At 55.7% G+C, this 27,207-nt stretch overlaps 2 protein-coding genes across 4 annotated transcripts; one reads left to right on the forward strand and one right to left on the reverse strand.

Moving 5' to 3' along the window:
• Window positions 1–487: 487 nt before the first annotated feature.
• LOC134174511 (beta-1,3-galactosyltransferase 1-like) lies at window positions 488–2,384 on the forward strand. The gene is made up of 2 exons (XM_062639544.1): window positions 488–557; window positions 1,346–2,384. Exon 2 carries the CDS (start codon window positions 1,359–1,361, stop codon window positions 2,382–2,384), a length of 1,026 nt encoding a protein of 341 aa, XP_062495528.1. The 5' UTR covers window positions 488–557; window positions 1,346–1,358.
• An 884-nt stretch (window positions 2,385–3,268) lies between these two features.
• On the reverse strand, window positions 3,269–20,074 carry ILF3 (interleukin enhancer binding factor 3). 3 transcript variants are annotated; one of them, XM_062639541.1, is made up of 19 exons: window positions 19,962–20,074; window positions 19,654–19,880; window positions 19,215–19,395; window positions 18,016–18,163; window positions 16,743–16,834; window positions 16,204–16,299; window positions 10,773–10,884; window positions 10,260–10,357; window positions 9,779–9,890; window positions 9,577–9,687; window positions 9,114–9,313; window positions 8,826–8,996; window positions 8,244–8,381; window positions 7,821–7,997; window positions 7,440–7,593; window positions 7,093–7,149; window positions 4,950–5,324; window positions 3,621–3,722; window positions 3,269–3,487 (listed from the first exon to the last, which is right to left on the reverse strand). In XM_062639541.1, the coding sequence occupies exons 1-19, from the start codon at window positions 19,962–19,964 to the stop codon at window positions 3,354–3,356; spliced, it is 2,688 nt and encodes an 895-aa protein (XP_062495525.1). In that variant the 5' UTR covers window positions 19,965–20,074; the 3' UTR covers window positions 3,269–3,353. The 3 variants fall into 3 exon arrangements, with proteins under 3 accessions (XP_062495525.1, XP_062495524.1, XP_062495523.1); XM_062639540.1 differs by having other exon boundaries at window positions 3,612–3,722; XM_062639539.1 differs by having other exon boundaries at window positions 9,559–9,687.
• Window positions 20,075–27,207: the final 7,133 nt, after the last annotated feature.

Consider the following 27,207-nt stretch of genomic DNA (forward strand, 5'->3'; position numbering starts at 1 on the left):
CTGATGGCCTCCATCCGCCAGAGCATCCTGGAGCAGCGCTTCCCGCAGTTCGTGCGGGGCTTCCTGAGCTCCCACTATGGGGCGCAGGTCCCGCCGTGGGTCCGGGAGGCGCTGGAGGCTGCTGGGATCCCCTTGGAATAACGGGGACACCCCCCGCCCCCACCTGGGCTTTTTTTATGCGTTTTAGGGTTTTTTTTACTATTTTAATGGGTTTTGAAGGGGGGGTCACAATAAAGGTGCTTGGTGGGAACAGCAGCTTGTGGGGCTGGGCGGGGAAAATGGGGTTGGGAGAGGCTAAATAAGGACATGGACCCACCTCTGTCCCATAGCGGGGTGGGGGGGGGGCATGGACCAACCTCTGCCCCATAGAGGGATGGGGGAGGGCATGGACCCACCTCTGTCCCATAGTGGGGTGGGGGGGGCATGGACCAACCTCTGCCCCATAGTGGGGTGGGGCGGGCCCCACACGTCAAGTGGGGCACAGGAGGAAGTTTGAGGACAGGGTGGGGTGACCACGGCCACGTCAGTGCCAGCGGCAGCTCCGGCCCTGGCCACAGGTGAGGGGGAATGGGAGAGACTGGGAAGGACTGGGAAGGACTGGGAGGGACTGGGAAGGGCTGGGAGGGACTGGGAAGGGCTGGGAGGGACTGGGAGGGACTGGGGAGGGCTGGGAGCTGCGACCAGAGGAGCCTGGAGCGATTGGGAATGACCGGGAAGAGGTGGGAATAGCACCTGGAGCAACTGGGAGTGACTGGGAAAAGGTGGGAATAGCACCTGGAGCAACTGGGAGTGACTGGGAAGAGGTGGGAATAGCGCCTGGAGCGATTGGGAATGACCGGGAAGAGGCGGGAATAGCACCTGGGAAGAGGTGGGAATAGCACCTGGAGTGACTGGGAAGAGGTGGGAATAGCACCTGGAGTGACCGGGAAGAAGTGGGAATAGCGCCTGGAGCGACTGGGAGTGACCGGGAAGAGGTGGGAATAGCGCCTGGAGGAGCCTGGAGTGACTGGGAAGAGGTGGGAACAGAGCCTGAAGGAACCTCGAGTGACCGGCAGTGACTGGGAAGGGCTGGGAGCAGCACCCAGGGGGGCCCGGAGCCACTGGGAGTAACTGGGAACCACTTGGAACAGCCCCTGGGGAAACCGGGAGTGCCTGGGAAGGGCCGGGAGATGCAGCCCGGGGCTGAACGTGGCAGTGCTGGACTCTGAGCCCTATGGCTCCTATGGGGCTGCAGGGACCCCAACTGGTTTTACTGGTTTAACTGGTTGGGAATGGGCTGGACTCCCCCCCACCTCGGTGGCATCGGGGGGGGGGGGGGTTATTGAGGTGCCGGTGTCCCCCACAGGCAGCGCCCTACCATGAAGTGGCAGCCGAGCCCTCGCCTGCTGCTGCTGCCGGCACTGGTGGCACTGGTGGCACTGGTGGGGCTGCGGCTGCGGCACAGACCCGAGGAGCCCGTCACCGCGGCGCCGGGCCCGACTCCTGCGGCATTCCAATGGCAAAGGGTCCCGCTGCTTCCAGCCGGGAACACCGCGCTTGCCGCCCGGCACCCGCTGCGGCCGCCGTATCCGCATCCCTACCGCTTCCTCCTCAACCAGCCCCATAAGTGCCGGGAGCGGGCGCCATTCCTGGTGCTGTTGGTGGCGACGGCGCCGGAGGCCACCGGGAGCCGGGATTGCATCCGTCGGACGTGGGGCAACGAGAGCTCGGTGCCGGGCGTCTCCATCGTGCGCCTCTTCCTCCTCGGCGTCCATCCGGTGTTCGCCGACGCGCTGGCGCCGGTGCTCCACGAGGAAAACCAGGAATACGGCGACCTCATCCAGCAGGACTTCCTGGATACCTACAACAACCTCACGCTGAAGACGCTGATGGGCATGGAATGGGTGAGCAAGCACTGCCCCAACGCCACGTACGTGATGAAGGCCGACACCGACGTCTTCCTCAACCTCTCCTACTTGACCCGGCGCTTGCTGATGCCGCCCAAGACCGGCTTCGTCACCGGTTACGTCTACCGGGGCACGGGCCCGATCCGGAGCAAGGCCTCCAAGTGGTTCGTGCCCTACGAGGTGTACCCCGACGCCACGTACCCGCCGTACTGCGCCGGCCCGGCTTACGTCCTCTCCGCCGACGTGGCCGCCGGCGTCTACGCCGCGGCGCAGACCTTGCCCCTCGTCCCCATGGAGGACGCCTTCGTCGGCATCTGCCTCCGCGCCCTCGGCGTCGCCGTCACCGCCGGCCCTTGGGGCGCCTTCTCCGTGGGGCGCATCCCCTACGAGCCGTGCCGCTTCGCCCGCGCCGTCATGGTCCATCAGTACCCCCCCAGGGAGGTGCTGGCGCTTTGGCCACGCTTCCAAGAGGCCCAAGGCAGGTGCAAGGGGGACTGAACCGCGCCGGTGATGCCGTGGGGTCAATGGGGGGGCCTGATTCCTTTGAAGCCCCATAAGAGGGTGGCCGAGCGGCCCCGTTGCCATGGCTGTGGTGTCCTGGGGACGTGGGTTGTGCCGTAAGCCCTGCTTGACACCGCGGCGCCGGTTTGGAGCTCACCACCAGGAAGTGACACCCGGAGAAACCGGTTCTTGGGTGCTCCCTTGAGCGCTTCCCATAGGCAGAAAGAGGAGGGGGGGGGTGTTAAGGTTTGGTCTCAAACCCAAGAGGTTTGGGTCATTCAAGGAAGCACATTCCCAAGGGGAAGGGGAGGTGCGAGGAAGGGGAGGCGTCGGTGTCAGGTTGGGGGTGTTTATTCATCTACATTCAGCTTACTCCAGGCGTGCTTCCCGCGGGATGCGGGCGGATTAAACCCCCCCCCATCCCTTTCCCCATCCCTTTCCCATTCCTTACCCCCCCCCACTTCTAAACCTGGAACACTAAAGCCTTAAAGAGACAAGCAGAAGCTGCTGGGACTCACTGCACAGAAGCGCCGGCGGGTGACGGGGACACCTCCGTCGCGGGCTCAGAGCCGGGGCCACCTTTGCCAATGGGATTAAAAAAGGGAGACCGGGCTCGGATGGGGCTCCCGACAACAACAACGACGACGACGACAAAGAAAACCCCCCCTCGGGTAACCATAATAATTAATAATTAATAATTAATAATCATCAATCGGCATCCCTCTGGTGACAAACGGCAACCAACAACCCATTCGATCCAGCGAGGCCCAACGGGAACAGCTACGAACGGGATCACTTGACCCTCGGTGGTGGGAGCACAAAAAGGGAGCACGGCAACATGGAAATGGGGGCAAAAAAAAGACGGGGGGGGGGGAGGTGTGGAGGGGGATGGGATGATGTTTCCCTCATTCCAGGAAGTGGGAAAACGCCTCTTCCGGAGGGCCCGGAGGCCCCGGAGCCGCGGCTCTATCTGTACTGGTAACTCATGCTGTGGTCGTTCCTGCCGTAGCCTCCTTGGGAAGCTTGGTAGGAGCTGGGGGGGCCGCTGTAATTCTGCCCGGAGCCGGGGGAGTTGTAGTTGGATTGGGAGGAATATCCACCTGGAAGGACAAGGATTGCCCCCGGTGAGCGCCGGGGCCGAGCGCCGGCACCGCTCCCGTCCCGATCCCGTGCCATGGACGCCGCACGGGAAGCATCCCGGGAACGCCACGCCGTGGTACTGACCTTGCTTACCTTGGTAGGAGGAGCCGCCGCCCCCCGAGCCCCCCCCGTAGCCGCCCGTGTTGTAGGAAGCACCGGAGTAGTTGTTGCCGCCGCGGCCGCTGCTGCCGTAACCTGGCCGGGAGGGAAGGGGGGAGCGCGGTGAGCACCAAAACTGGGGGGGGTTCTCCCTGCTCTGGGGGTGATGCTTGGGGGGGGGGGGCAGAGCAGGAGAGGCCCCCATTGGCATCGCTTGGTGGCCTCCTCCACCTCAGTGCAATGGAGCAGAGCAGCCAAGTGGGGGGGGAAAGGGGCCGCAAAGAGCTTCGGGGGCAGCTTCACCCCACATAGGTTACATAGAGCCCAGCCATGGGGCAGCCACCACCCCACTGCCTGCATCCCACTCATCCCTGCTGCTTCCAGCCTGGATCTCCTTCCTCTGCTCTCAAACCATCCCCATAGGGCCCAGATGGTGGGGCACCCACCACCCCACTGCCTGCATCCCGCTCATCCCTGCTGCTTCCAGCCTGGATCTCCTTCCTCTGCTCTCAAACCATCCCCATAGGGCCCAATGGTGGGGCAGCCACCACCCCACTGCCTGCATCCCGCTCATCCCTGGCACTTCCAGCCTGGATCTCCTTCCTCTGCTCTCAAACCATCCCCACAGAGCCCAGCCATGGGGCAGCCACCACCCCACTGCCTGCATCCCGCTCATCCCTGCTGCTTCCAGCCTGGATCTCCTTCCTCTGCTCTCAAACCATCCCCATAGGGCCCAGCCATGGGGCAGCCACCACCCCACTGCCTGCATCCCGCTCATCCCTGCTGCTTCCAGCCTGGATCTCCTTCCTCTGCTCTCAAACCATCCCCACAGAGCCCAGCCATGGGGCAGCCACCACCCCACTGCCTGCATCCCGCTCATCCCTGCTGCTTCCAGCCTGGATCTCCTTCCTCTGCTCTCAAACCATCCCCATAGGGCCCAATGGTGGGGCACCCACCACCCCACTGCCTGCATCCCGCTCATCCCTGCTGCTTCCAGCCTGGATCTCCTTCCTCTGCTCTCAAACCATCCCCATAGGGCCCAGCCATGGGGCAGCCACCACCCCACTGCCTGCATCCCGCTCATCCCTGCTGCTTCCAGCCTGGATCTCCTTCCTCTGCTCTCAAACCATCCCCATAGAGCCCAGCCATGGGGCACCCACCACCCCACTGCCTGCATCCCACTCTTCATCCTGCATCTCCCCCCTTCTGCTCCCCAAACCATCCCTATATCCCATCCCTCCGGTCCCAAACCCTATTCCTCCATGTTCCAACTCTTCCCCCGTTACCTATTGATCTATTGATCCCCCCCCCTTATTTACTCACTGAATTTGCTCTCGTAGCTGTAATCAGAGCCTCCCCCTCCGGGCGAGTTGTACGAGTTGGAGTAGGACGAGTAATTGCCTTGCCCGTGGTTGTAGCCCTTCTGCTTGCCCTGCGGCGGGCCGTAGTTGCCGCCGCCGCCGCCGCCGTACTGGTTCTGGTTGTAGGCCTGCTGCTGCTGGCCCTGATGGGCCTGGTAGCCGGAGCCGTAGGAGCCTTTCTGCTGCCCCCCGTGCTGCTGCTTCTTCCCCCCGTGCTTGGGCACCGGGGAGTTGTAGTTGTCCCCTCCTTGGTAGTAGGAGCCGTAACCGGAGCCGCCGGAGCCGCCGCCGCCGCCGCTGCCCGAGTTGCTGTGGCCGCCGTTGCTGTAGAATTGGCCTGAACAGAGAGAAGAGCGTCAGCCCCGAGGCACCAAAAGGCTTCCAAAGGTTGGGAATGCCATGGGGGGGTGGTGGGGAGGGGGTATTCCCAACCTCCGGCCCCACGGAGCGCTAAATACCCCCCTGAGGCCCATGGGGTGGGACCGACGGAGGGAGCTCATTCCCGCACCGAGGAATGGGGTTGAGGTTCCCGACGGCGCAGCCTGGGGTTATCCCAATGGGAATGGCACAGGGAAAAGCCCTGCGGTGGGGTTGGCGAGGCTCGAGCTTCGGGGAAGTCGTGGTGTTGGGATGGGGGGAGATGACTCCATGGTGGAAAGCCAACGTGCGTCTTCCAATGGGTCCAAGGCTCCAGCAGCAGGGTCCACAACGGCCCTTGGAAGCAGGGAAGTTTGCCATAGGAAAACCTTGATGCGGGAGCACGGAGATGGCCTTTTCCTTTTGGGATTGTCCCATCCCTTCCCAACTGCATCCCATAGGATGCTGCGATGCTCTTCCCTCTTCCACACGGGGTTGTGATGCGATGGGTAACGCGTCCCATCCCTGGCCCTCGTGAGGCTGCTTCCAGGAGCAAGGGGTTAAAGCAGCACCGCCTCATTCCAAGCGGGAAGTGCCAGGGATCCACCTCCCCAGTGGAGATACTGGGATCTTCCCGCTGGCACCAACGCTTCCTCGCTTCCTGGTGGAGTTCTGACACCGGTGGTGAAGGTCCCCACATCCAAGGCAAGGGATCGATCCATCCGGCCCCATGGATGTAAGGAGGAGCGGATCCGCTTCCCACCTTGGACCTTCTTCTTTGTGGAGCTCTGAGGTCCTCCTTGAGGCACCGAGGCTCAGGGAGAGCCTGGCACCCAATCCCAGTGATGGAAGCCGGGCCTTTGGGCAGCACAGGAGCTCTCTCCCTGCCATTCCCGATCCCGGTGATGCCGCGTGCCGTGGGATTTGGTGCTTTGAGGGCGCTCGGCTCCGAACGCTCCCCTTGGCGTTCACAACGGGCTCCTTTGCCAAAGTCACCTGGCATCAGTCCCCGATGCCCGATGTTCCTTGCATCGGGATGGGAAGCACGGTGCCAATCCCGCTGGATGCTCCCAACCCCTCCGTGCGTGGCCGTGAACAGGATCCCAAGTTAACCCGCGCCATCCTGCCCACCCGAGGGGCTGGCAATGAGAGCAAGGCTCCAATTGGATGCAAACCCAACCGGGAATGAAGCCAAGAGGGAGAAACCACGGAATGCTTTCCATGAAAGAAAAAGCAAGGATGGGCCTTGGGCTTGGAAAACCCCATCCGAGCATCCCAAACCCTCCCGGATCCCCGAGGGTGTGCATTGGAACAGGGCAAATCCCAAGCCAAACCCCCCCACCAAGTGCCTCAAGTTGTTCCAGCTCCAACGGCACCGGAGCAGCCCTGGAAGTGCTCCCAGGACTTTGGGCTTTGGAATTGGATCAAAGGGAAAAGCTGGTTTTTTTTGGGGGGGGGATGCTTCAGGAAGACCCAAAAGGAGGAGGAGTCAAGTGGAAAAGGCACCTACAGACGGGATGGAGACAGAGCAGAGAACCCCGAATGAGAGCGGGCTCGCCAGGGCCACCTCTGCTCCCATCACCCCCGGGTGAAGCCTCCTTCCCTCTGCACCCAATTGGGAAAAGGGGATAAAAAATCCCATTCCAAAGCATGGCTGAGAGCTTCCCAAAGCAGGGAAATGTGAACTGGTCCCAGTTTATGGGGGGGGGGAACTGGGAAGTGGGGGTGGAAGAGCAAAAAGCACTTACTATAGCCGGCAGTGGCCGAGTTGCCTCCTCCGTAACCATAGCTCCCGTAGCCACCTCCTGTGGTGGGAGAGCGGGATTAAAAGGAAGGAAGTGGAAGTGGGAAAAGGCTTTTGTGGATGTGGGAAGAGGAGAGGGAATAGGGCTGGAGAGGTGGGAATGAGGCTCCTGGAGCTAAAAACGAGGACGGAGCAACGCCAAGGACTGATGCTTGGAGCATCCTGCTCTAGTGCAACGTGTCCATGGCTACGGATGAGCTTTAAGGGCCCTTCCCACCCAAAGCAGGCTGGGATTCCCTGGAATACCACCGGGAACGGACCCAGGGCCTCGGGGGGTGGCCGATGTCTCACCTGCATTCATGTAGCCCCCGTGGTTGCCCCCGAAGCCCCCCCGGCCTCTCCCTCGGCCTCGGATGTTGCCGCCTCGCCCGCGGCCGCGCATGTTGGGTGGGGGGGGCACCTCGTTGTGCATGGGGCCTCCCATCCCGAAGCCGGGGTTGTGCTGCTGCAGGGAGGAGACACACACACACACACACACAGGTCACCAGGGAGCTTCCCGTGGGATCAGAGAGCTTCCAAAGGGATGGGAGCCATCAAGGCCCCTTCCCAAGTGGTGCTTGTGCCGCTAAGCCCTTAGAGATCCCGCTTCCCCTCCATGCCTTGACCCATTCCCATCCCAGAGCAGGATTAAACCCCTCACCCCCACACCCCAGGAGCCATGGATGCACTGACCTTGACGGCGAATTTGGGCCCCCCTCTCGTGGGCACGGGGGCTCTTTTCTTCTTGTTCTGCTCGATGGGCACCGGAGCATCGGGGAAGAGCTTCTCCAAGGCGGCCAGCGCGGCGTAGGCTTTGGCCACCTTCTTATTGGAACCGGCCCCTTGGAACTTCTGCCCATCCACTTCCACCTTGTAAAAGGGATGAACCCATTGAAGGGCAAGGAGCAGGAGCTGCCACTTGGGTCAAGGGACCACGATACGGACAACCGAAGAGGTTGGGAGCGTTCAAAGGATGGATGAGGCTTTGAGCGAGCCAATGGGGTGGAAGCATCCCATCCCTGATCCTTGGCAGAGCCCTTCCATCCCAAAGCATTCCCTGATGGAGTGGTTTTAAGTTCCTATGGAAGGGACAGGCTCATGGGGGTCCCCCCTCACCTCCATGACAAAGCGCTTGTCGTGGCTGCCCCCCGTCTCGGAGATGAGCTCATACTTGAGCCCGCGCCGCTTCTCATTAAGCTCCATCACTGGGTTCTTGCCATGCTTGGTCAGGATTGGTCCCTGCTGCTTCACATTCTGCAAGGGGAGAAGCTGGGATGAGCCTTTTGTCTTCCCAAACCTTGGGAACTACCATAGACTGGGCTGGGCTGGAAAGGAGCCGAAGAGCATCAGGTTCCAATAGGCAGGGACACCTCGCACTAGACCGCGGTACCCAAGGCTCCGTCCAAGCTGGCCTTGAACAGCGCCAGGGATGGAGCATCCATAACTTCCTTGGGCATCCCATCCCAGCGTCCCAGCACCCTCACAGGGAAGAACACCCCTTTGTCTCCCACCCGAACTCCCGTTTCAGTTGGAACCCATCACCCCTTCTCCTACGGCTCCGATCCCAAATGAAGAGCCCTCGGAATACGCACTCCCGAGGTCCTGACCTCCTAAAATCCTGGCCTTGGAGCAAAAGCCCCTTCCCGTGGTGGCTCCATGCTCATCCCACGGGAACGGGAGCAGCGGGGCCGCGCTCACCTCGGCGCTCTGATCCGAAGGAGGAGACGCGGCCGCCGGCGTCGCCACCGTTTCCACCACGGGAGGAGGAGCGACCACCACGGGCTTCTGTTCGCTCTCCTCGGCCGATTCATCGCCCTTGCCGGCTTCCTTGCCCTCCACGCCGGTGGGGAGCCCCATGTCCTGTAATACCTAGGGAAGGGGAGCGGGAGAGGAGGTCAGGGACCGCGAGGACCGCGGTGCGGTGAGCGCTCAGCATCCCTTGGCTGCGCTGTTGGCGCTGGGCCATCCCCCGGCTCCGGTGCTCACCTTCACGGCCACGTGCAGCTTGGCTGTCTTTTTGGAAGGCCCCGAGGCCTCGAAGGTGCTGCCGTCGATCTCCACGGACATGGTAAAGATGGGGGCGTGAACGGGCCCGGTCTGAGAGACCAGCTTGTACTGGAGGCCCGGTTTGAGCTGGTTGAGCTTCATCAGCGCGTTCATGGCCTGCGGGGGTTCCAGCTTCTCCTCTGAGCAGGGAGGAATGGGGGGGGGACGTTGGTGGCTGTTGGCCCCCTCCTTCCCCCATCCCACACCCGCTCCCGTTCCCATCCTGGTGAGAGCTTCACTGTGAACCCGACGCCATCAAGGTTTCGCTTCCCAAATCCACACACCCGGAGCCCCCGTTTCCAGCTTCCAAAGCTGGAAGGATCCTTCCCAACGTGCCCCTAACCCTAACCCTAACCCCAACCCTGGGCACCCCTTTAGCACCTACCTCTCGTTAGCTCAATACCTTTTTTCTGTATCTTCTTCTTCTTTTTGCTGGGTGATTTCTCCTCCCCATCCTCTTCCATGGGGCGCTTCATGGGGGTCACGGCGTACGTGGTGCTGGGAGGAATCTGGACTGTGGCAATGGGAAGAAACCCCCCCCCCACATTCAGCATCCTGGGCCAGGCACCATGGCGATGGGGGGGTTCATGGGGTTGGGTACCTACCAGTGTAGTCAATGGGGTTCTCGTTCTTTGGTTTCTTGGGCATTTTGGAAGGGAGAGGGTCCATCCCCAAGACTTTGTGCAGTTGGCCAAAAGCAGCAAGTCTCAGAGCGTGCTACAAAGAGGGAAAAGGGGCTGTTACTGGGAGGCGCAAGGCGGCGGCGCTGGTCTCTTGTTCCCTGCACAGCACCATTCTACCCCCCCCTACACCGACATCCTCAGCAGTTTAAATAGGACTTCTCTGGGATTCGGGTGGGTTTTGGACCCCAAAGGCAGGTCCTGGTTCAAGTCACTATTTAAACCCTGCGGCTTATGCTTCTGGTTGGCCAAGCTACCAAGACCTCAGCGGCGTGGGACCCCCTTCAGCAGTTGTTTTACTCCACTAGAGATGACAAGGATGTTAAAGAGCGACTCTACCGTGAGCCAAGGGGGGAGTCAGTTGAACTGAGTTAAGTTTGGGTAACATCTGGAGTCAAAACTATACCTGAGCACTCTGTGTGATATCTTCCCTTTGTTGTCTGTCTAGATGCCCAATAGCATCAGTGGCTTCTTTTTCACAAGGATCATAAATACCAGAACCATCTGAAGGCAGGAAACAAGGAAGATATGCAGAGAATTATCCTGGTGTTTGCTAAAGAAACTAAACTAAGTATTCCCTTGGCATCAAGCAACACTCCAAGAACACGGACCGACACGATCCATCCATCGTGACGCTCGCCTGGGCTATTTACCACGCACAGGTCGCAGTGGAGCTGCTTCACCACCGCTTAAGGAACCAAAAGGTCAGAAGCTGGAACCTCTCTATGGGGCAGGGGGGGGGTTGGTTCGAGGTGATGGCTCCGGGCCCCTCCGTGACGCCAAGGGGACCGCAGGGCTTTTGCCGAGCTCCCCAGCTAAGCCGCCCGCCCGGAGGAGGAGGGATGGGCTCAAGGGCTAAGGCCACACCGCGTTCCGCTCCGGCTCCGCTTTGAAACGGGAATGCAGAGAAGGACCTAACCTGGCATGACGATTCCCGAGGCGAGGCACTCCAGCACCCTCCGCAGGGCCTCGCCGGCTCCCATCGGCCGGTTGGCGGTGCCGATGGATTTCTCGCACAGCAGCTCCAGAGGCTGGGGAAAAGACAAGTTTGGAGAGGGGTGAGGAGCAACGAGGTGGGGGGGGGGGTTGGGGGGTAGGAGCTGCTTCAGGCTCACCAACCACGAAGGGATTTACACTGGAGAGAGGCTGGGAGCTGGCCGAACAACTCACGCCATCCGCGCCGGATGCGCGGCTTAAGGGCAGAAGCGTTGGCCGCACCACGCACACTGGAGCTGGAGCATCCTTAAGGCCCCTTCCAGCCCAAACCTTGCTATAACGCATCAATGTATATACACAGGTACCAACCTCTGGCTTGGAGAAGCTGTGGCTGCCCCATCCCTGGCACTGTTCAAGGCCAGGTTGGACTCGGAGCACCCTGCTCTAGGGGAAGGTGTCCCTGCCCATGGCACGGGGCTGGGACTGCCTGAGCCTCAATCCAAACGAGCCTGGGATTCAGTGATTCTGGCTACACACAGAAATCAGTATCTATGACTCTGTCACTATAGATATCGGTGTGTATAAACCTGTATCTACAGATAGCAATCAATATGCCTAAATCTTGTAACTATAGGTATCAATGCATATGAAGCTGTAACGATATCAACATGTATTAATCTGTAACTATAAATATCATGATGTATAAATATGTATAAATCTAACTATAGGTATCAATCAATACGTATGGATCTGTAACTACAGATATCAAAATGTATGAATCTGGAACTATATCAATCAATATGGATAGATCTGGAACTATATCAATCAATATGCATAAATCTGTAGGTATCTGTAACTGTAACTATAGGTAACTATAAATATAAATCAATATGTATAAATGCGGAACTACAGATATCAATATATATAAATCTGTAACTATATCTACCAATTAATATGTATAAACCTAACTACAGGTATCAATCAATATGTATAAATGCGGAACTACAAATATCAATATATATAAATCTGTAACTATATCTACCAATTAATATGTATAAACCTAATTACAGCTATCAATCAATATGTATAAATGCAGAACTACAGATATCAATATATATAAATCTGTAACTATATCTACCAATTAATATGTATAAACCTAACTACAGCTATCAATCAATATGTATAAATGTATAACTACAAATATCAATATATAGAAATACGTAACTATATCTACCAATTAATATGTATAAACCTAACTACAGCTATCAATCAATATGTATAAATGCAGAACTACAAATATCAATATATACAAATCTGTAACTATATCAATTGATATGTATAAATCAAACTAGATCAATCAATATGTGTGAATCTGTAACTACAGGTATAAATTAATACGAACGATTCTACAACTATAGCTATCGATACGTATAAACCTGTGACTAGATCAATCAATATGTATGAATCTGTAACTATAGGTATAAATCAATACATGTGAATCTATAACTATAGCTATCGGTATGTATAAACCTCTAACTAGATCAATCAATATGTATGAATCTGTAACTATAGGTATAAATTAATACGAACGATTCTACAACTATAGCTATGATATGTATAAACTATAGCTATCAATATGTATAAATCTATAGGTATCAATAAATACATATGAATCTATAAGTAATCTGTATATATCAATCAATTTGTGTGAATCTATAACTATAGCTATCGATATGTATAAACCTCTAACTAGATCAATCAATATGTATGAATCTGTAACTATAGGTATCAATAAATACATATGAATCTATAAGTATAGGTATCAATCAATTTGTATGAATCTATAACTATAGCTATTGATATGTATAAATCTCTGTATCAATAAACATGTATAAATCTGTAACTATATCTATCAATACGTGTGAATCTATAACTATAGCTATCAATATGTATAAACCTCCAACTAAATCAATCAATATGTATGAATCTGTAACTATATTAATCAATAGGTAAGAATCTGTAGCTATAGGTATAAATCAATATGTATGAATCTATAACTATAGCTATCAATATGTATAAACTTCTAACTAGATCAATCAATATGTATGAATCTGTAACTATAGGTATAAATCAATACATATGAACCTATAACTATAGCTATCGATATCTATAAACCTCTAACTATATCAATCAATAGGTATGACTCTGTAACTATAGGTATAAATCAATACACATGAATCTATGACTATAGCTATCAATATGTACAAACTTCTAACTGTATCAATCAATATGTATGAATCTGTAACTTTAGCTATCAATATGTACAAACCTCTAACTATATCAATATGTATGAATCTGTGACCATAGGTATCAATCAATATGTATGAACCTGTGACTATAGGTATCAATCAATATGTATGAATCTGTAACTATAGGTTATCAATCAATATGTATGAACCTGTGACTATAGGTATCAATCAATATGTATGAATCTGTAACTATAGGTTATCAATCAATATGTATAAATCTGTAACTGTATCTATCAATCAGTATGTACGAACCTGTAACTATAGGTATCAATCTATATGTATGAATCTCTAACTATAGGTATCAATCAGTATGTATGAATCTGTAACTATAGATATCAATCAATATGTATAAATCTGTAACTGTAGCTTATCCATCAATATGTACGAACCTGTGACTAGAGGTATCAATCAATATGGATGAATCTGTAAGTATAGGTTATCAATCAATATGTATGAATCTGTAACTATAGGTATTAACCAATATATATGAACCTGTAACTATAGGTATCAATCAATATGTATGAATCTGTAACTATAGGTATCAATCAACATGTATGAATCTGTAACTGTAAGTATCAATCAATATATATGAACCTGTGGCTATAGGTATCACTCAGTCCATATGAACCTGTGGCTATAGGTATCAATCAATACGTATGAACCTGTGGCTATAGGTATCACTCAGTCCATATGAACCTGTGGCTATAGGTATCACTCAGTCCATATGAACCTGTGGCTACAGGTATCAATCAATACATATGAACCTGTGGCTATAGGTATCAATCAATACGTATGAACCTGTGGCTATAGGTATCACTCAGTCCATATGAACCTGTGGCTACAGGTATCAATCAATACATATGAACCTGTGGCTGTAGGTATCAATCAATACATATGAACCTGTGGCTATAGGTATCAATCAATACGTATGAACCTGTGGCTATAGGTATCACTCAGTCCATATGAACCTGTGGCTATAGGTATCAATCAATACATATGAACCTGTGGCTGTAGGTATCACTCAGTCCATATGAACCTGTGGCTATAGGTATCACTCAGTCCATATGAACCTGTGGCTGTAGGTATCACTCAGTCCATATGAACCTGTGGCTGTAGGTATCAATCAATACGTATGAACCTGTGGCTATAGGTATCATTCAGTCCATATGAACCTGTGGCTATAGGTATCATTCAGTCCATATGAACCTGCAGCTGTAGGTATCACTCAGTCCATATGAACCTGTTGCTATAGGTATCAATCAATACATATGAACCTGTGTCTATAGGTATCACTCAGTCCATATGAACCTGCAGCTGTAGGTATCACTCAGTCCATATGAACCTGTGGCTATAGGTACCACTCAGTCCATATGAACCTGCGGCTGTAGGTATCACTCAGTCCATATGAACCTGCGGCTATAGGTATCACTCAGTCCATATGAACCTGTGTCTATAGGTATCACTCAGTCCATATGAACCTGTGGCTATAGGTATCACTCAGTCCATATGAACCTGCGGCTATAGGTTATCACTCAGTCCATATGAACCTGCGGCTGTAGGTATCACTCAGTCCATATGAACCTGTGGCTATAGGTATCACTCAATACGTATGAACCTGTGGCTATAGGTATCACTCAGTCCATATGAACCTGTGGCTGTAGGTATCACTCAGTCCATATGAACCTGTGGCTATAGGTATCACTCAGTCCATATGAACCTGTGGCTATAGGTATCACTCAGTCCATATGAACCTGTGGCTGTAGGTATCACTCAGTCCATATGAACCTGCGGCTGTAGGTATCACTCAGTCCATATGAACCTGTGGCTGTAGGTATCACTCAGTCCATATGAACCTGTGGCTATAGGTACCATTCAATCCATATGAACCTGTGGCTGTAGGTATCAATCAATACGTATGAACCTGTGGCTATAGGTATCACTCAGTCCATATGAACCTGTGACTATAGGTATCAATCAATACATATGAACCTGTGACTATAGGTATCACTCAGTCCATATGAACCTGTGGCTATAGGTATCAATCAATACATATGAACCTGTGGCTGTAGGTACCACTCAGTCCATATGAACCTGTGGCTATAGGTATCAATCAATACATATGAACCTGTGGCTGTAGGTATCACTCAGTCCATATGAACCTCTGGCTGTAGGCATCACTCAGTCCATATGAACCTGTGGCTATAGGTATCACTCAGTCCATATGAACCTGTGGCTATAGGTATCAATCAATACATATGAACCTGTGGCTGTTGGTATCAATCAATACATATGAACCTGTGGCTGTAGGTATCACTCAGTCCATATGAACCTGTGGCTATAGGTATCACTCAGTCCATATGAACCTGTGGCTATAGGTATCACTCAGTCCATATGAACCTGTGGCTGTAGGTATCACTCAGTCCATATGAACCTGTGGCTATAGGTATCACTCAGTCCATATGAATCTGTGGCTGTAGGTATCAATCAATACATATGAACCTGTGGCTATAGGTATCACTCAGTCCATATGAACCTGTGGCTATAGGTATCAATCAATACGTATGAACCTGCGGCTGTAGGTATCACTCAGTCCACATGAACCTGTGGCTATAGGTATCACTCAGTCCATATGAATCTGTGGCTATAGGTATCACTCAATCCATATGAACCTGTGGCTATAGGTACCACTCAGTCCATATGAACCTGTGGCTGTAGGTATCACTCAGTCCATATGAACCTGTGGCTATAGGTATCACTCAGTCCATATGAACCTGTGGCTGTAGGTATCACTCAGTCCATATGAACCTGTGGCTGTAGGTATCACTCAGTCCATATGAACCTGTGGCTGTAGGTATCACTCAGTCCATATGAACCTGCGGCTGTAGGTATCACTCAGTCCATATGAACCTGTGGCTATAGGTATCACTCAGTCCATATGAACCTGTGGCTGTAGGTATCACTCAGTCCATATGAACCTGTGGCTGTAGGTATGGACCCACAGGTACCAACCTCTCCCTGTGCCTACACACCAACCCCACAAAGCCATCACCCTGCTCAGCCCCTAGCCCGCGGGAGCCCCGAGCGGGCCCATCCCCGTGGACTCACCCATCCCCGGAGCGGAGCCCAGGTGGGAACCCGCGTGCAGAGGTCCCGCAGCACTCGGATCACGATGACGCAGGACTTGAGCCCGTTCGCCCTGGCCTGGAGGCGGAAGCAGAGGCAGAAGCACCCTGAGCCAAGGCTCCCATGGGTGCCGACGTTCGCTCGTGCGGTGCTGCTTTGCCGGGGGTGGGGGGGACACGGGGTTGGGGGGGGGACATGGGACACCTTACTAGAAACGTGTGCGAGGTGACAAAGTGACATTTACTCTTTTAAACCCAAAGCAGCAGCTACCCTTTAAACAAAGGTTCCTTCCGAACGTTTAACTCGCTCAAAGTGCTTCTTTAGCAAGTGCCCCGGCGCCAGGCGCCGCGTTCGGCGCCTCTAAACTACCATCGGATGTTAAAACAGAAAAAACAAAGGCTGATAGATCCAAAAAGAAAAGGAAAAAAGAAACGCCGAGAGTTAGCCCCTTAAAAACAAAAACACACCAGAGTTTGACAAACTTGCTACTTTAAAGACAAATAGAAGAACAAAATGCAAACCTGGAACCACTTGGCGTGCCGCAGTGACGCCAAGGCAGCAAGGCATTTCTGCCTGTCCAGAACGTCCGGGGAGTCGGTGACTGATAGCGTTTCTAGTCGTGGATGGAATAAGAAGACAAGGCACGGTTTGACCAAGGGGGTTCTGTCAGGCGGAGAGGGGACGAGGCAGCTCCTCAACGGGCAGTCGGGGCTCCCAAAGGATCCTGCTTTAGATCCTCGCTTGGATCCTGCACTCTGGGAGGATGGCTCCGCTCCCCCCATGTTAAAAGTGCAGAGCGGGGCGATGCTCAGCCAGGCCAGGAGGAGGAGTGTGGAAAAGGGGGGGACACACACACATCATGGCTCCGATGAGCATCACGGAGCAACGGAAGGGGAACTTCCAAGGAGCCCCCCAGCTCTGCATCCAGAGCGTTGCTTTGTGGGGACAGGGGGAAAGGGGATGTGCTAGGATCGAGGGGACCCCTCCGCCCGTTGAGGCTTGGCTGCCCCGGCCCCAGCCCGTGACAGAGAGCGTCCTGTTGGTCAAAGGTCCAGCGTCCCTAAAACGGACAAACTAGAAGGCTTTTGGCAGCAAATCAAACCCAACGACAAGGCAATGGAGCACAACGACACCGGCCCCCCACCCCGGTCTGTGCTGCAGCAAAACTGGAGACGCCGTCACGGCGCTGAAGGCCAGGGTTTTAGATAAGGCTAAGGCACACACCGTGCTCCGGCAGCATGGAAAAACGCCGGCTGGGACTCGCCATTCCAAAGGGAATTGGGAGAGTGGAGAAGGGAAGCTAACTTTATCCAAAACTCTGCATCATCGTCGCTTGCTCCGGCCTTGAGCGGATCCAGGCCCGGAGCAGCCCTCATTCTTGCTGCAACACAAACCGTGGTGGAACACCCAATTCCAGGTACATGCAACTCATGGAACAAGAAGCCTTCGAGGTGTTTTTGGTCAGGTTTGGTTCTTAAATTGGAGCTGGTTTTAGGTCTTTTTATGTCCCTGCGGAGGCCGCTAATGGCTGGGTACGGCACGAGACTACCACCAGATGAACACTTAAAAAGAGAACTAAAAGGCCCAAAGTGAAGGGGGAAAAGAAAGGCTCAAACTCAAAAGGAAAGGAACAAAATCCCGCCTGGAAGCTGCTGCTCGCCTTCGGAAGCACATTCCCTGGAGGGAACGTGGAGCTGGAGCCCTCCAGGATGGGCGCCGCTTGGCCGGAAGCGGCAGAGAGCTTGGGCGGCGCGGTGGCACCGGGAGCGTGCGGCGCCGGCAGCAGCGCCCTACCTCCGGCGAGCTGCTTCTCCAGCTCCTCCCGGACCACCGGGGAGGTCAAGTGGATGGTCAGGGTCAGCGGCGGCTCCTTCGTGTTCTTGATGACGATGGCAGCGTCGCCGACGGACTGGATTATCTCGTACTTGTCTTCAGTAATAGCCTGCGAGGAGAAGGAGGCTCATGGTCAAGGGGATGGGGGCTCTTGGTCAAGGGGATGGAGGCTCTTGGTCAAGGGGATGGAGGCTCTCGACCAAGGGGATGGAGGCTCTTGGTCAAGGGGATGGAGGCTCTTGGTCAAGGGGATGGGGCTCTCGACCAAGGGGATGGAGGCTCTCGACTAAGGGGATGGAGGCTCTCGACCAAGGGGATGGAGGCTCTCGACCAAGGGGATGGAGGCTCTCGACCAAGGGGATGGAGCTCTCGACCAAGGGGATGGAGGCTCTCGACCAAGGGGATGGAGGCTCTCGACCAAGGGGATGGAGGCTCTCGACTAAGGGGATGGAGGCTCTCAGCCAAGGGGATGAAGGGTCTTGATCAAGGGGATGGAGGGTCTTGGCCAAGGGCATGGCAGCTTATAACCAAGCGCATGAAGGCTCTTGGTTCAGGGGATGGATGCTGTTGCCCAAGCGGATGGAGGCTCTTGGCTAAGGGGATGGAGGCTCTTGACTAAGGGGATGGCAGCTTATAACCAAGAGGATGGAGGCTCGTGGTCATGATGAAGGCTCTTGGCCAAGGGGATGGCAGCTTATAACCAAGAGGATGGAGACTCCTGATCAAGGGGATGGAGGCTCTTGGTCATTCGATGGGGGCTCTTAGCCAGTACCCTCCCAACACCACCTCCAACCCACAGCAAGGCCCAGAACAGAGATGCAGCTACTGAAGAGGAGGTTAACAAGGGAATTCCAGGGTAATTCCCAGAGGGACCTGGGCAGGTTGGAGAAGTGGGACCACACGAACCTGATGGCACTCAACAAGGCCATGGGCAAGGTTCTACCCTTGAGTTTGGGCAACGCCAGCACAAACTGGATTGAGCCCCGAGGAGGAACTGCCCCATCCCTGGCAGTGTTCAAGGCCAGGTTGGACACAGGGGCTTGGAGGAAGGGGGCTGGAACTGGGCGAGCTTTAAGCTCCCTTCCCAAACCATTCCGTGATCCATGCCCATGCAGGTTCCCAACGCAGCGCCATCAGTGTCCTCCCATCCCACCACTCACAGCAAGCTGGACTCCGAGGTTGTCAGCTACTTTCTCCAGGAGCTCCGTGGTGGGTTTATCCTTGCAGAGCAGAACGAGCTCCAGATCCAAGTCCCCTTTCAGCAAGAGGCCTTTGGCCACCAGCCCGACGCGCATCACTCCCCGCAGGGTCCTGGTCAGCTGCTCCGTGGCTTTCTGATCCCTGCGGATACACGGGGACGGTTACGGGACGGGAAGAATCCAGTGGGAAGCACAACGCCGGGGGAGAGATCCAGAAGGATCACGCAGGATGCATGGAGCTCACTACACCCAAACGGGAATCGGCGCTTCCACGCCGGAAGCCTCAATCCCTCTTCGTTCCACAAGGAGGGAAACCAACCTTTTCCACCCGGATTTGCACTCATCCAAGCAAGAAGATGCCCTTAGCCCCAGCCGTGGCCCTGCCACCCATGCTCCTTACCCCCCTTCCTTGCTCTCCTCCTCGGGCGCCGTCTCCATGGACTCCGGCTCGGGTTGCTCCCCGCTCACTTTCTCCTGCTCGTCGATCCAGTCGGAGACGGCTTTGAGCGCCCGCTCCGTGTGGGACACCATGTTCTGCACGGCCTCCAGCTCCTCCTGCGTCGGGTACACGGCCGAGTGCTTGGCCATCACGTGCCGGTCGTCGTTGACGAAGATCCGCATGGGGCGCTAGGAAGGGATTTGGGAATGACTGGGGAGAGCCTGGGGGGGGAAACGTCCATCCCCAAACCTTCCCGGCTCCCCTCTTACCATTTTGCCTTGGGAACGGCCTTCCCAGCGTTCCGAATGTGCTCGGTTTAGATTCTTCCACTAAAAAGGCAGGACCAGCAGCCCAGATTCCCGTAATCTGGAAGCAACAGGAAGGTGGTTTAGGGAATGCCGGGAAGCCGGCCCTGGCAACAGGAACCTGTTAGCCCAAGCCTAGGTTCCTCCTCCTGGTGCCCGCAGTGAGGTCGCGGCCACCCCACTGATCCATATTCCCTAACCCTTCCCATTTAGCTCCTGCTTCCCATTCGAAGGGGGTTTTCCCAAGCTCCTGCTCACTCCTGTGCACTCCTCCTTCCTGAAGGAGGGGCCCCTGATACAGAATCAAACCAGTGCTTCCCTACGTAACTGATATCAAACGATATCAACGACGCTCTACAGACCCTTAAGCAGGTCTTGTGCCACGGATACAGGGCACGGAGAGGAGGAAGCTGCAATGGGACAACTCGAGTCCTTCCCTCATCCCAATGGATGCTCCTCCTGTTGGGAAGAGCCGAGCAGCAGGGAAAGGGCTGCGGAAGCAGCAGCTGGAGTCAAGTGAGGCCAAGCACATCCCAACGGCTTCAGTCAAGGGATAAGGGGGGGGGGGGGTCTCCCCTCCTCACATCCTGCCCCACAGCCTGGAATGATCCAAGATAATAATCACCCTCTAAGAACCACAGGAAAATGGGAATGGTCTTTTTCTTGGGGACACGGTATTCCCAAATGCCTTCGATTCCAATTCTGATTCCAATGCTACGGAAGCAGCAGCTGGAGTCAACTGAGGCCAAACACATCCCAATGGCCGCAGTAAAGGGATAAAGTGGGGGGTCTCCCCTCCTCAAATCCTGCCTGGAATCCTGCCCACATGGAATGAGGAATGGGAACGGGGGCTTCGAATGGAGAGGAAAGCCCAGCTCGGTGGCGATGGGACCGCTTCCCGGTCTCTCCAATGAAGGCCGTGGTTGGGTTCCCTCTCCCTGTGGCCACACAGGGGTGATCCCAACCCCTGGCATTCCCTGGGAATTCCCGGAGTTCCTCAAGCCCCGCTTCAAAGCCTTCACACAAGGGAAGCAGAAGTCCCAGGACCTGAGGCTGGATGAAGCCCCAGCACCGGGTTCGCTCCATTGGGAATACAGCGGTGATCCCAGCGCTCGGCCTCGCATCCCACCATTCCCAATCCTGCCTTTTGGAATGGGATTGCGCTCCAAAGGAGACCTTTGGGTGGACGTTACTGTCCCTGCTATGGAAAGCTGGGAAAGAAGAGGTAATCTTCCATGTTTGAGGCAACACGAACCACACGTACACCCACAGGTATCCAAGATACCGGAATAACCCCCTCCGAGGACCACAGGGAAACGGGAATGCTCTTTCGCTTGGGGTGCATTCCAGGAGGAATGGCTCCAGGATGGACCCCCCCCATCCCGAGGATGCTTCCCGACCCCGTGCCACGGAGACCCCCAGAGGTTTGGGAATGCAGCGGGATCCCAAAGCGGGCTCTTCCCGGGATCCCTGCAGCAGGATCCATGCCTCTTATTGGGGGGGGGGGAGAGCCATGGATAAAGGCATGGATAAAGGCATGGATAAAGGCTCCATCCAGAGGCTCCATCCCTGCTCCCGCTCTCTGGAATGCCGGCATTCCCGCCCCATCCGAGCGTTGGGATGGAGGCAAACCCCTCGTTGGGGCTGGGATGGGGGGGGGATAACTGGATTCAACCGGAGAAGGGGCGGGATGGACACGGGGAAGCGCCGTTGGGAACGGGGAACAAACGAGCCGCGCGCTTCCCTCCCGCTCCCAGCCGCGAACAAAAGCCGCGGGGAAGGGGAAAGCCACGCGATTATCGCCACTATCGCGATTATCGCCATTATCCCCACCTTTTTCCATCCCATTCCCAATGGGACAACGGGGGGACGGGGGGGGGGGAGGAGGGGGGGGCTGCTGTTATCGCGATTATCGCCATTATCACCCCGTTTTCCACCCCATTCCCAATGGAACGGGACAACGGGGGGGGGGGCGGGGGGCTGCTACTATCGCGATTACCGCCATTATCCCCCCCCTTTTCCACCCCAGTCGCTATGGAACGGGACAACGGGGGGGCGGGGGGCTGCTACTATCGCGATTACCGCCATTATCCCCCCCCTTTTCCACCCCATTGGCTATGGAACGGGACAACGGGGGGGGGGTGAGTTCTACTATCGCGATTATCACCGTTATCCCCTCCTTTTTCCACCCCATTCCCAACGCAACGGGAAAACCGGGGGGGGGGGGGGGATGCTACTATCGCGATTACCGCCGTTATCCCCCCCCTTTTTCCACCCCATTCCCAACGCAACGGGACAACGGGGGGGGGGGGGGCTGCGACTATCGCGATTATCGCACCGAACGGGACAACGCGCGCGTCCCTGAGACCCCCCCCTCCCCCCCCCTTCCCCCGCTGCCGCCATTTGCGAGAACAAAGCGGCGGCAAAGCCAAAACCGGGGGGGGGGGGGGGGGGGGGGGAGGGGATCACGGCGCTTCCCCTCCCCCTCCCCCCAACCGTAACCGCCCCCATCCCCCCCCCGGTGCGGGGGGACCCGCGGGGCCCCCCCCCCCCCCCCAGGCCCCCCGCGCTCACCGCGGCCGCCCGCCGCCATCTTGTCTCCTCAGCACAATGGGAGGAGGAGGAGGAGGAGGAGGAGGGGGGAAGGGGCCGGGTCACCGCCCCCCCCCTCCCCTCCCCCCCCCGCGGCTCCGTTACCTCCCCCCTCCCCCCCCCCTCTTTGTTTCCGGTTCCCCCCCCCGCTGTGTCCGTACCGGGGACGAGGCCGCTCCGCGATCGGCGGGGCCCGGACCGGGACCGGGACCGGGACCTGAGGGGAGGGGAGAAAGGGGGGGGGGAGGGGGAGGGGGAGTGAAGGGGGGAGGGGGGGGGCGCTGCGCGCGCGGGAGAGCGGGAGGACGAGACCGCAGCGAGGGGGGCGGGGCCTGAGCGGGGGTCACGTGGACAGCGGAAGGGGCAGCCAATGGGGGAGCGCGGGGAGGGGGGAGGAGTCAGAGAGAAAGGGGCGGGGACAGAGGGGAGGGGGCGGGGACAGAGGGGAGGGGGCGGGTCCATACCGGGTCGGTCCCATACGGGATCGGTCCCATACCGGGTCAGTTCCATACCGGGTCGGTCCCATACGGGATCGGTCCCATACCGGGTCAGTTCCATACCGGGTCGGTCCCATACGGGATCGGTTCCATACGGGATCAGTCCCATACCGGGTCGGTCCCATACCGGGTCGGTCCCATACCGGGTCGGCTCCATACGGGATCGGTTCCATGCCGGGTCGGTTCCATACGGGATCGGTTCCATATGGGATCGGTTCCATACCGGGTCGGTCCCATACCGGGTCGGTCCCATACCGGGTCGGTTCCATACCGGGTCGGTCCCATACCAGGTCGGTCCCATACCAGGTCGGTTCCATACCGGGTCGGTCCCATACGGGATCAGTCCCGTACCGGGTCAGTTCCATACGGGATCGGTTCCATACCGGGTCGGTTCCATACCGGGTCGGTCCCATATTGGGTCGGTTCCATACGGGATTGTTCCCATACCAGGTCGGTCCCATACGGGATCGGTTCCATACCGGGTCGGTCCCATACCGGGTAGGTCCCGTACCGGGTCGGTTCCATACCAGGTCGGTCCCATACTGGGTCGGTCCCATACCGGGTCGGTCCCATATTGGGTCGGTTCCATACCGGGTCGGTTCCATATGGGATCGGTCCCATATGGGATCAGTTCCATACGGGATCGGTCCCATACCGGGTCGGTTCCATACCAGGTTGGTCCCATACCGGGTCGGTTCCATATGGGATCGGTTCCATATTGGGTCGGTTCCATACCAGGTTGGTCCCATACCGGGTCGGTTCCATATGCGATCGGTTCCATATTGGGTCAGTTCCATACCGGGTCGGTTCCATACCGGGTCAGTTCCATACAGGATCGGTTCCATATTGGGTCAGTTCCATACTGGATTGGTCAATAAGGGGTTGGTCCCATACTGGGTCGGTCCCATAGCGGGTCCGTTCCATACAGGATCGGTCCCATACTGTGTTGGTCCCGTACTGGGTCAGTTCCACATTGGGTCGGTCCCATACAGGATCGGTTCCATGCTGGCTCAGTTCCATACAGAATCAGATCCATATGGGGTCGGATCCATACAGGATCAGTCCCATACTGGGTCAGTTCCATACAGGATCAGATCAATACAGGGTCAGTTCCATACAGGATCAGATCAATACAGGGTCGGTTCCATACGGGATCGGATCAATATGGGGTTGGCTCTGTACAGGATCAGTCCCATACGGGGTCGGTTCTATACAGGATCAGATCCATACGAGTTCGGCTCCATATGGGATCAGTCCCATACCGGGTCGGTTCCATACAGGATCAGATCCATACGGGGTCAGCTCCATACAGGATCGGATCCATACGAGGTCGGCTCCATACAGGATCAGTCCCATACCAGGTCGGTTCCATAAAGGATCTGATCAATATGGGGTTGGCTCCATACAGGATCGGTCCCATACTGGGTCAGTTCCATACAGGATCGGATCAATACAGGGTCAGTTCCATACAGGATCAGATCAATACAGGGTCAGTTCCATACAGGATCAGATCAATACAGGGTCGGTTCCATACGGGATCGGATCAATATGGGGTTGGCTCTGTACAGGATCAGTCCCATACGGGGTCGGTTCTATACAGGATCAGATCCATACGAGTTCGGCTCCATATGGGATCAGTCCCATACCGGGTCGGTTCCATACAGGATCAGATCCATACGGGGTCAGCTCCATACAGGATCGGATCCATACGAGGTCGGCTCCATACAGGATCAGTCCCATACCAGGTCGGTTCCATAAAGGATCTGATCAATATGGGGTTGGCTCCATACAGGATCGGTCCCATACCGGGTCAGCTCCATACAGAATCGGATCCATACTGGCTCAGTTCCATACAGGATCGGATCCATACTGGCTCAGTTCCATACAGGATCGGATCCATACGGGGTCAATTCCATACAGGATCGGATCCATACTGGCTCAGTTCCATACAGGATCGGATCCATACGGGGTCAGCTCCATAGAGGATCGGATCCATACGGAGTCAGTTCCATACAGGATCGGATCCATACGGGGTCAGTTCCATACAGGATCGGATCCATACCGGGTCAGTTCCATACAGGATCGGATCCATACCGGGTCAGCTCCATACAGGATCGGATCCATACGGAGTCAGTTCCATGCAGGATCGGATCCATACGGGGTCAGCTCCATGCAGGATCAGATCCATACGGGGTCAGTTCCATACAGGATAGGATCCATACTGGCTCAGTTCCATACAGGATCGGATCCATACGAGGTCAGTTCCATACAGGATCGGATCCATACTGGCTCAGTTCCATACAGGATCGGATCCATACGGGGTCAGTTCCATACAGGATCGGATCCATACCGGGTCAGTTCCATACAGGATCGGATCCATACGGGGTCAGTTCCATACAGGATCGGATCCATACGGGGTCAGCTCCATATGGGATCAGTGCAATGAGGTGCAGCCTCCCCGGTGCCCGTTACAGGGGGACGATCCCAGCCCTGCCCCTGCTGCCGGCCCCGGATGCAGCCGGAATCCTCGGCTCCAAGCTCCATCGATCCCTCTCCTTTCCCACGAGCAGCTGCCAGCCGCTCTTCCCTAACCCTGGAATGCTGCACGGGGATGGGGATGGGACGAAGCACGGACCGGCATGGAGCTTCGGATGCGGGGTGAGCCTTGGGCTCAGGGAGGAGCATCCCTGGATCCCTTCGGCTTCACTGGGAGATGAACCTAAATGGGATGGAAGCGTCCGGATGCTCCATGAAAACTCCCGTTTGGATCGTGCTGATCCCGAGTGTTGAGGGATGCCCAATGCTCAATGACCCCCCCCCTCCCCAAGCGAATGGAGCCTCGAGCTCAGAGATCCATGAGAAAAGAAGGAGTTTATTGTGGAGAACATCAGCCCTGCCCCTTTTCCATGGAGTTCCCGAGCATCCCCATGGGATGAGCAGAGAGGACGGGAACGCCGGGACGGAAGTCGCATCCCGGAGCCCCGGACGCCTTAAACCACACCATGGGCAATTCCACCCCTAAGCTTCTTCCTCTTGATGCCAGGGGGTTCTGGATCATCCCCTGCCCCTTCCCGATGGCGTTTCCAGCCCCAAAGTGTCTGGAATGCAAATGCCAGGCAGGGAAGGAACCCAACGGCATTCCTTAGGGATCGGCCTGCAATAGACCTGAATGGAGCCCAGTCCTTATTCCCTTTGTTAGGCCTACTTTTACCCCAAACCAAGAGGATTCTCCTCGTTTTGGCTCTCCCATTGCCTTTCCCTATCCCTTTTGTCTCTCCCTTTGCCTTTCCCTATCCCTTTTGGCTCTCCCTTTGCCTTTCCCTATCCCTTTTGGCTCTCCCTTTGCCTTTCCCTATCCCTTTTGGCTCTCCCATTGCCTTTCCCTATCCCTTTTGGCTCTCCCATTGCCTTTCCCTATCCCTTTTGGCTCTCCCTTTGCCTTTCCCTATCCCCTTCGGCTCTTTCCTAGGCCAGCTTGCCCCTTCCATGCTCTAGCGGGAGCCATCCCTGCCCATGGCCCGAGCTTCAGCTCCTTCCCAACCCATTCCATGGCTCTCAGGTGGAGATTCCAAGCTCTCCAAGGAAACGGGGCTGCAACAGCTCCAAATCGACACAAAACACCCCCAAAACTACCCCAAAACACCCCAAACCCAGTTCAGAATCACCTACAAAACCCCCTAAGAGACCTAAAAAGAGGCCAACTTCATTTTTGGCATTTGGTTTGCTTAAAATCCCCCGATCCGACCCCAAAAAGCAGAGGGACAAACACCAGCACCTCCCAGCGCCCATCCCCGAGCATCGGGGCGCGGATGGGGAAGGCTTTGCTCTACAGGATCAGGTGTGGGAATGCGGGAATGGGAAGGAATCAGTGCTAAAGGAGGCGGCTTTCCCGTCCACCTCCAGCATTCCCGGGTGATATTCCCATCAGGATTCCTTATCTAAAGGGGTGAAGCAGGGAAGCAAAGGGATCTCCGCAGGATCTGCTCCTCCTGGCGAGGAATCCCCACCGGCAACACAAGACTTGGGGGGTGGCTGCAGGGAAATTCCCAATGGGAAGCAGCAATCCCAATGGGAAGCAGCATTCCCAACGGGATTTCCATGGATTGACTCCATGGGGAACT

The sequence above is a fragment of the Pezoporus occidentalis genome, unplaced genomic scaffold, assembly GCF_034315485.1.
Source record: "Pezoporus occidentalis ecotype Australia unplaced genomic scaffold, CSIRO_AGI_Poc_V1 ctg609, whole genome shotgun sequence".
Taxonomy (NCBI): domain Eukaryota; kingdom Metazoa; phylum Chordata; class Aves; order Psittaciformes; family Psittacidae; genus Pezoporus; species Pezoporus occidentalis.

Coding starts and splice junctions, on each gene's coding strand:
- LOC134174511 (XM_062639544.1), top strand. CDS start 1,359: ATGAAGTGGCAGCCGAGCCCTCGCCTGCTGCTGCTGCCGGCACTGGTG.
- ILF3 (XM_062639539.1), bottom strand. Junction 10,885..16,203: donor GGGCTCCGCTCCGGGGATGG/GTGAGTCCACGG, acceptor TCTTTTCCCCAG/CCTCTGGAGCTGCTGTGCGA. Junction 9,891..10,259: donor ATATCACACAGAGTGCTCAG/GTATAGTTTTGA, acceptor CCCTCTTTGTAG/CACGCTCTGAGACTTGCTGC.